At 46.3% G+C, this 9,362-nt stretch overlaps 4 protein-coding genes across 4 annotated transcripts; all 4 read left to right on the top strand.

The window, feature by feature from the left end:
* Positions 1-41: 41 nt before the first annotated feature.
* MGYG_03143 (differentiation 1 negative regulator) lies at positions 42-2,561 on the top strand (the record flags this gene model as incomplete). Its single annotated transcript, XM_003175571.1, has 1 exon — positions 42-2,561. The coding sequence occupies one exon, from the start codon at positions 42-44 to the stop codon at positions 2,559-2,561; it is 2,520 nt and encodes an 839-aa protein (XP_003175619.1).
* A 1,126-nt stretch (positions 2,562-3,687) lies between these two features.
* Positions 3,688-5,536, top strand: MGYG_03142 (hypothetical protein; the record flags this gene model as incomplete). Its single annotated transcript, XM_003175570.1, has 3 exons — positions 3,688-3,754; positions 3,918-5,285; positions 5,340-5,536. The coding sequence occupies 3 exons, from the start codon at positions 3,688-3,690 to the stop codon at positions 5,534-5,536; spliced, it is 1,632 nt and encodes a 543-aa protein (XP_003175618.1).
* A 759-nt stretch (positions 5,537-6,295) lies between these two features.
* On the top strand, positions 6,296-7,601 carry MGYG_03141 (hypothetical protein; the record flags this gene model as incomplete). The annotated part of the gene is made up of 2 exons (XM_003175569.1): positions 6,296-7,034; positions 7,102-7,601. The coding sequence occupies 2 exons, from the start codon at positions 6,296-6,298 to the stop codon at positions 7,599-7,601; spliced, it is 1,239 nt and encodes a 412-aa protein (XP_003175617.1).
* A 435-nt stretch (positions 7,602-8,036) lies between these two features.
* On the top strand, positions 8,037-9,148 carry MGYG_03140 (hypothetical protein; the record flags this gene model as incomplete). Its single annotated transcript, XM_003175568.1, has 4 exons — positions 8,037-8,293; positions 8,359-8,649; positions 8,714-8,791; positions 8,851-9,148. 4 exons carry the CDS (start codon positions 8,037-8,039, stop codon positions 9,146-9,148), a joined length of 924 nt encoding a protein of 307 aa, XP_003175616.1.
* Positions 9,149-9,362: the final 214 nt, after the last annotated feature.

Raw genomic sequence — 9,362 nt, 5'->3', positions numbered from 1 at the left:
AACCAGGACGCTACTGTCCTTCCCCCACAATCTTCTCGCCAATGCAAGCGAATGGACACCGGTCGTTTGATGCAGCCCTGGTTCTAAAGTCTCCAGTAACGGAACTACTGAGTCGACGGGCTTTTCCCATAACGCATACGCATCCAATCAACCCGCTGAGCTTCACTGATCGTAACTCCCGGAGAGCCAACATACCTGCTATCAATACCAACTCTACTCCAGCAAACTCCAAAGATCAGCTCCATTACGGTGCTCAGTTCGACATGAACTTCGCTCCTTTACTCCCATCACAGCTCCTCCTCGGTAGCCCCTTTCAACCAGGGACTCCGTCCGCCTTCGCCTCGCCCCAATTTGGCAACTTCCCAGGTTTTTCGCAATCCAATCAGACTGTTGAACAGAGTCACCAAAACCAGCTCAACAGCCCAACTCAGGCTCAACATGGACCCCTATCGCCCCAGATGTATCAAAGTCTGATGTCTCCCGGTGGCATGGGAAGTTCCGCTCTATTAGCCGGTCCGACTTCGCCCATATCAGGGCTCCCAGCGTTTGCGAATGCATTTGCCCCAAGCCCGCAGCTTCAATCGGGGCATGGCATCCTGTCAGGAACCAGCCGGACTGTTTATCTAGGAAATTTGCCTCCGGAAACCACCTCGGAAGAGATTTTGGGTCATGTGCGGAGCGGCCAAATCGAATCCGTCCGCCTTCTCCCTGACAAGAACTGTGCCTTTATTTCGTTCCTGGATAGCAGCTCTGCTACTCACTTTCATTCAGATGCCATCCTTAAAAAATTATCTATCAAGGGTAATGATATCAAAATTGGATGGGGGAAGCCGTCGCAAGTTCCTACATCCGTAGCACTTGCTGTGCAGCAATCACACGCGTCCAGAAATGTATACCTTGGAAATCTGCATGAAGATGTTACCGAGGAGGAACTACGTGAGGAGCTCGGGAAATTTGGCCCCATCGATACTGTGAAACTTGTGAAGGAGAAGTCTATCGGCTTTGTCCATTTCTTGTCTATCAGTAACGCGATCAAAGCAGTTACTCAACTCCCGCAGGAACCCAACTGGCAACCCCCAAAAAGAGTTTACTACGGCAAGGATAGATGTGCATATATCTCAAAAACCCAACAACAGAATGCTGCACAATACCTTGGGATTGCCCCCGGATATGCCCATACGCTAAACTCACACGATCGTGATATACTTTCAAATGCGATAGCACAGCAATCCTTGGCCGCCGCTGCCGTTGCAACCTCCGCTGGTGGCATGCATAATCTTGGAAACAGAACAGTATACCTGGGTAACATTCACCCAGAGACGACGATCGAGGAGATTTGCAACGTTGTCCGTGGCGGCCTCCTGCATCATATCCGGTACATACCAGACAAGCATATCTGCTTTGTTACCTTTGTTGATGCTACATCTGCTGCTTCTTTCTACGCACTTAGCAACATGCAAGGTCTAATGATCCACAATAGAAGGCTGAAAATCGGATGGGGCAAACATTCTGGTGGACTTCCAACGGCAATTTCATTGGCTGTCAGCGGAGGTGCATCCCGCAATGTGTACATTGGAAACCTGGATGAAACTTGGACCGAAGAACGCCTACGCCAGGATTTCTCGGCATATGGTGAGATCGAATTAGTCAACACACTTAGAGAGAAAAGCTGTGCCTTTGTGAACTTCACCAATATTGCCAACGCTATCAAGGCAATTGAAGGAATGCGAGGATCAGAGGATTATAAACGATTCAAGATCAACTTTGGAAAAGACCGCTGTGGTAACCCCCCTCGCCAGGTTAACAATAACCAGAATGGCAACCGCGCGGATGGTTCCAGCAATTCTGTTAATGGGGCCATTCAGTCAGGCGGCAACCAGAACGGACAACAATCAAGCCCAAGTCGACCTGCTCTGTCCCCTGTTACTGGCTCTTCAGGATCCTTGTCCCAAAACGGCCAAAGCAAACACCCCTTACACTCCATAGCAAGCCCTGGATCTCTCATAAGCGCGGGAAGCAACAATCCCTTGACTCTTTATCTCAGCCAGGTCTCCCAACAAACTAGCCGTGAACAAGAGTCTCGCCTGGGTAACTCTATGCAGTATCCTTCACTTCAAACTCAAAACTATGGCCACTCCCAAAGCAATCACGGACATACCCATAGCCACAGTCACTTCGAAGGCACCAACGGAGTGGTAGACAATGGCGCACCAGGCGAACCTCTCCTCCAGCACAAATCGTCCCTTAACGGCTTGCTAAACGTCTCCAGCGCTTCCAATGCAGCTCAGCAGCAACACAGCCCGACGAATGGCAATACCTTGAGTGTTCCGCGTGCTCAGCACTCGCGAACCGTTAGTTTGCCATCGTTTTCCCAGGAGCGATTTGGCCAAGGCCCACATTCACATCTTCCATCACGATCAGGCATGAATCATCAAACCCAAGGGAGCTTCTCAGGCTTCGGTGGGCTAGGAGGGCTTAACCATGGCGGTTTCGGTGGCCTCTCCATAACGAATGAAGGCTCTCTTCCCGGGTGGGCTGAGGAAGAGATTGGAGCTAAATAACTCCAACTTCCCTGCTTACTTCTTTTTACCCCAACTGTATTATTTAAACTATCTTTACTCTTTCGTTCTGTGTTTTCTCCCTTTTTACCCTTACAGATCTTTTTTCCCTAGTCCTAGGACCTCATCTTTCTATGCATTTAACTCCATGTCTTATTTGTTTACCTCATTCCTGTTTGGATTGCACCTTACCCTAATTATCCCTTGGTCCCAATATCCCGTTATAATACGCCATACTACCGTTTCCTTTTTGTTTTCATACTTTATTTTCGTTGGATTCTACCCCTTGTTTGATTTTTTTTTACTCCTTAATCCCGATATGCATCCAAGATCAACCTTTACTGAAATTTTAATGCGCTTCACAACAATCATGTACCTTCACTTGTGACAGCGGTTCTAGGGTCATGCTTCGTTTCTGGCCGGTTGGAATAAGAGGCGGGAAGATAATACAGCTGCAAATATACATTGCTCATGAGCCATGAGCCCATCGTTCACTTTTCATACCACTTGTTCGATTTCCACTTTCAGCTTCTTCATATTTTGTGGTACAGCTCGTTGTCATCGGCGCTGTTCTGTCTTTGATATTTCATTTGCCTTCGCTGGTCACTTTGTCTTACTTTTGACCGACAGTGTATTTTCTTCCGCTTATGACACCCCCCTAATTGATCAAATACCCCCAATATAATAAGTAATACCCCATGATACTGGCCAAATCTACTTTATAGCCCTTTGAGAACATCATGAGCAGGAGATGATGAGGTGGAAACTGGATAGATAAATAATATTACTACCAACGAGACTGACTAATTGACTAATTGATCAAGGAGGCCAATGGACCATTTCTTACCGTAGCCTCTGAACATTTATAACCTCTTAGTTAACCGCTACAATTCTGCATTTCTATGAAATTGTTTGTTGTACTTGAACTGAGTGAAACTAAGTTGTCACGTGGCTTCCGCCCGGCCAACGTTTATTTAACGTCAGAGGAGACAAAGAATAACAAGACATGTTCAACCAGTTTACAAGACGGCGAAGTCTTCGTGTTTCTTGCCACTTAATATCGAGAGGTGTTTAGGTTGCTACGATTTGATATCTTCTTTTATAGACTGTGATTCTTAGTTGCAGCATAATGTCTCTCCCGCCTGAGCGAATCCGCATCAAGCGGCGGAGAGAAGATGAACCGGTAGAGACTCTCTGTAAGTCATCACCATGTTCAGTGTCCAGTTAGCTGCATTACTCTACTATACTATCCAGCGTAATGTGGTTTTTGATCTTGTTATTATATCTTTCACTCTGAGCCAAGATACCCTAGGCTAATATTTTTACGCCGATACCCCACGCGGCCCTACATCTTTGCAGACATTCAATCAGATATCCACCAGCCTAAGAGGCGGTTCACAGACTACGTTTTTCAACGCGTTGTTCTGCATATTGACAAAGAAAATAGCCAGGATGACCCTAAGGGCGGCCTTTCACCCCAGTCCCAGGTGAAGGGGCGACCTCAAGGCAATCGTTCTGTAACCGTCAGTCATCATACTACTAAAGCCTCCAGTACTGCGGTGAACAACTCGGGGATTCCAATTATCACTACGCCATCTACGCGTAGTGAAAAGGCTAAATCAAAGCAGAAACAGCCTATCGCTGCGGATAGAGATGAGCATGACGGCACTGATATTGAGTCAGCCAGAAGTGAATCTCCATCGTTGTCAACCTTGTCCAGCGTACCTAGAGTTATTTCTTCCGCCAAGAGGCCGGCTACAGAGCAGCCTACTAGCTCATCCATTCGTCGTTTCCATCTGGAGGCACCGAGCGCTAATGAGGACTCAGATGATAATCTGGATGTACTTCACCGAGTCCATGGAGGTATTCAAAAGAAGAGATTACGAAAAAATTCCAGCTATCGGCCTGTTATTGTGGAGAATACTGTGGTTGCCAACAAAAGGGCCATTGACAAGCCATCGAGCTCTACTAAAGGAAGCCACTCGAACCTGCATAAGGGGGCTGACGAGACTAAAAAATCTAATGCCACCATAGAAAAGCTTTCTGTAATTGGCAGAGAATGTAAAGATTCACCAAAGCTGCCCGGGTCTTATCAGCTGAGCAAAGGGACCAGGAGCGGAGAATCAGTCCTTGAAGACCCGAGCACATGGGACCACGACTCCGATAATCTTGCCAACGAGCTGGCACGTATTGCCTTGGAAATGACGAATGACGTTGACCCATCCGAGAAGGCCCTCTCGGCCACAGCAGCAGCTACAACACGCCCGGCTCCGCAAAAAAGGCCACTAAAATATAAACCACGATTGCCTAAAACACCTCGGACAGGACATCAAGGTGATCAGCATGGAGGGGTTCCTGTACCAGCTGCTAAAGCCTCAGATGGGGTAGTTACAAACAGCATTGGCTTCAACAATAATGACTGTGGTACTAGTAGTAAGCTTGATTACCACCATGCATCTGATACCCCAGAGGAACGGGCATTATCCGTGCGGGATGAGGATTCTGATTCCGGCTATGTGTTCGACGAATTTATCAGAAGACCTGTGCATGATGTTGTTGCCGACCCAAACGTTCAATATTTTCAAGATGGAAAATGGGCTGAAGGACGCGAATATCCGAAAGGTGTGGGCATTGTTGTCATTACACAAGATGACTCGCATTTCTGGGATGCGATTGCCGAAGACGATGATGAGAAGGATTGGGATACAGAGGATGAGGATTCCAATGGTGAGTCTTCCGTTCATATTGCCTCAGAGCAGCCTGCTTATACCTCTACTATAGCCGAGGATAACCCTGCGAACGAGTATCCAGATGAGGATCTCGACTTTGACGATGAATACTGTGATAACAATGCGATTTACCGGCGTTTCCGTGTAAATGCATCTGATGATGAGGAATATGATACACTTGATTACGATACCTACGGCTATCGTACTTACCCCAGCAATATGCTTAGTGATAGTGATTCGGACATTTGATGTTGCCAGTCGCGCTGTTCTTTCTGCCTTACGCTAGCTATTTTTCATTACCAAATGAATGAATCAATGAGATCCTATTGACAATTTCTTAGAATACACCTATCCTATCATGAAATGCTAGCTCCTAGGCCCTGCACAGCACCATGTTGCTGATTGGTGGTGTTATGCCTGTCTAACATTTTTGTTATGCGGCTCTTGGCATCGAATGTTTCTGTTACCGCCCTTCAACCCCGTGTGGTGGGGCAAACCACCAAACTACTGGTCTAGCAGTGCTAATATTTTTTGGCCCCCTTTCAACTTATGCAAACCCCTGGCACTTAGCTACAGGTTTCTGTTACTGCCTGTCAACTTTATGGGTTGGAAATGGGCTGTTGGTTCAGAAGATACCAGATTTCTTTTGAAAGGCTAATACGGACCCCTGACAATTAACCCTGCTATTACCAGTAAGAATTCGGAATTTTGATATCTTTGGCCTTACGAGAAACATTATGCAACTCGTCCATCTCCTTTCTCCAGATGACTATATGCTTTCTTGGTTTCTTTCTATTTCATCATGCAGCGGATTATGATTTACATATCCACTTATGGATGTTTCTACCAAGGGCTCTGTTATAAGGCCTGAGTCTTTCCCCCTCTGTCCTTCACTCGACACAAAATTGACTCGATATACAATTTACTCGATATATAACTCACTAGCTATTCTCACATAAATTCTCAGCACCATCCACCCTGAAAGCCCCTCTCTGTGGAGAATTCAGCATGCCTCTGGCCGCCAAATCATCCCCGTCAAACCAGGCTGGAACCGGAGTAAAACTCCTGACGGCGGAGGATGTGACTATTCAGCCTCTGATACAGTATTATAGCAATTTTGAACGCCATGTCAAAAGCAACTCATTGCACAAGATGTGGTTTACTGGCGACATTGAACCGTGGAGTAACTTTGAGAACGAGGTATCCAATGCTTGTTCAAAAATTCCATGGGCCAAACACCCAGACATCATCGCATACGGCCCTCCTGACGCAGGATTCAGTGAGTTTCATATAGGCTTTAGGGACCATTACGCATGTGGGGAGGAGCTGTCAATTATCACAAGATGGGCCCAACATGCTCTTCATCCCGTATCCGCTGTCAGCAAGGTCCTGGGCTTTAACCTGGTATTTGGGGACTGGAAAGCTACTTCGAAAAAGAGGATCGATTTCGTTCCAGCCGTAGAAGTTGACTCCACGATACGGGATTTGGCTAGACCTAAGGAAACGGAGACGTCCATAAATAAAGGCACAGGCAGAGAATATGTATTAAACGAAAGTGAAGATGTCATAAATGTTCGAACCAGAAGATCCTTGGTCCCTGACTATGCCTTGATGGTAGCGGCGGATGGCGCACCTCGGGCAGTTGGAGAAGCAAAGACTCCTTGGAACCATGATTTTCCACAAGTTTGGAGAGAAGTTATGGATATAGGGGGCCCGGAGCCCAAATTCCTAGCAAGGCAGACCCTAGGTAAACTATCGCTCACATTCCGGAAATTTCCCTAACTTGAATGCTGTTACTGATGGAAGACCAACAGGCCAAATCGGGAACTATATGATCGAGCTTGAGCTAAAGTATGGTTTTTTGACCAACTATATCCACACCTTTTTCCTTAAGAGAGGGGTGAACAAGGATGGAGAAGAATTGTTCTACTGCTCAAGGCCCATTCCATACGACGATTCACCTATGACTGGATCTAAGATCTCCGTTCGCCAGTCACTGCTCTTCCTTGCGGATTCTGCTCGTGGGGAGAATGCGTGGTACGCAAAGAAGATCTCGAAGACAAACATCGTGAAGAGGAAAAAAGGCGAGTCGATGAAGAAGGTGCGGGATAAATTAGCCGCAGTCACCCAAGGTAAGAAAAGGAAGGCAGCTGAAGAACTTGGTCGTGATGTCACGGCAAAAGCCACTCTTGAAGGACGCTCCTCCCGACACCGAGTCCATTTTATGGACGATCCAGAGGTTAGGAATAAGAAGCCTCGCCGTCTGGCTCCAAAAAGACGTGGCAATCTGGCCCCGAAGATCATTAGTGGGTAACTAAATGTTAAGCGTAAGTACGTTTCGGTTATCTTGTTCCTTAGTTACCTAGACAGTTTTCAATGACCGACCATGCATTTTCTACATACTACTTACCATAGGGAAATAAGAATATAAAAAACTCTCAAGTGTGAAGGCTACAGTTTTTCACACATATATTTTAGACTTAAAGGTTTTCTGAACTCCCCCATTTCCCGTATGGGGTAGTTGGTTTGTGTTTGTCAAGCGTTTGAGCTAAAGAGTGAGCCCACAATGGTGGTCGGGCGGAAGCTATATTTTTGACGTAATTTCACTTTAGTTACTTGGTATTGAAACACTTCCATTAAATAACTTTCATGTCAAAATAAATACAGAAGAATACCTAGAATACCGGCCGGAGGCTGGAGATAATCTTTCTCGAGACACAGCCCTATTCACGTTGTATCGCTGAATACTATGAATGTTAACGAGCTGAATGGAGATCTACGCGAGTTGTACTGTAATAGATCATCCTTCCAGGTGCCAGACTATGGCACTATCAAGACAAAGACTGCCATATGGAAACTCGGCCCCATTTTCTCTGAGCGTGAGAGTTGGGATGTCAACGATGACCTCTACCACGCTTACATTACCGAAGCGGCTGGCGTTTGCGTTGCGACTCAGGTGGAGGGCCCTACTCCGGGCGTACAGGGCATAGCGAAGATACGAATGCAGTAGGCATCGCCCCTGATTGTCTATGATATTTTACACTGTAATGATTCTTACTGGGCCTGCTCAGAATACCGAATGACTACGATGTCCCTGCACCTACCAAGCCTCAAAAATCTAGCTTCCGGACTAGTCTTGAGGTCCTCAGTTTGAAGGAACTGACAGAAGCCGGAAGCACTTGCACTCCAAAGCTTCTGGATCTTGCCTTTTTTAAACAGATCCGGAAAAATGACCCTCTTCCTGGTGGATTTCTGACGTTTATTATAATGGAAAGGTTGCCTGGGAGAAATTTGGTCAACTTTCACGAGTTGCCTATGTCTGAAAGAGACCAAGTCAGACTGGCCTTTGCCAAAACAATACGGTAAGTATTCTCAACTCCTAGTCTTTTCTTCCGAGACTCTAACAGTGTTTCGTTCTCTCACCAGGGAGTTTTATGCCCGAGGATACACCCACTGGGACCCCCATCGTCGCAACCTGATGTGGGACCGCGAGGATAAAAAATGGTGTGTATAAGGTTCCCATATATAGTCTTACCCAAGCGCCCTGTTAATGATCGCTACAGCTACATAATTGATCTTGAAGATGTATGCCAACTCGACGATGACTACCCCCGAAAAGTATTTACGCCAGAGAGAGATTTCCAGGTCTGGGGGATTGCAGACCCCGAAATCAATACAGGCTCGTTTGGCCTTGACCCAATGGTCCCGCATGATTGCAAGTTCATCCAGGACCCCGGCGATGAGGAACTTGAGAAAATGGCTCGGGATGTTACTGGGAAGCCATTGTACTTTGAAAGCAAAAGCCGTGGTGAATGTCAGCCGTCAGAAAATACCTCTACCACTGTGGTTGAATCTTCATAAATGAATATATGGCGTTTGGTTATAGCGTTTGTGCCTTGAGGTCGAAAGGAGGAAAATAAAACTAATTGATAAATCACTAAACTTATAGCTAATTAAAACATCTATTTAGTTATCTGCACTTCCCTTCGGTTTCTTTCGTTGCTCTCATCATGCGAAATTCATCAATAATTTTTTAGAGTAATCACTTACTCTAATCCTATCACCACGACTCAAA

This window comes from Nannizzia gypsea, genomic scaffold (assembly GCF_000150975.2).
Source record: "Nannizzia gypsea CBS 118893 supercont1.2 genomic scaffold, whole genome shotgun sequence".
Lineage (NCBI taxonomy): Eukaryota > Fungi > Ascomycota > Eurotiomycetes > Onygenales > Arthrodermataceae > Nannizzia > Nannizzia gypsea.
This window is presented reverse-complemented; position numbering and strand designations above follow the sequence as displayed.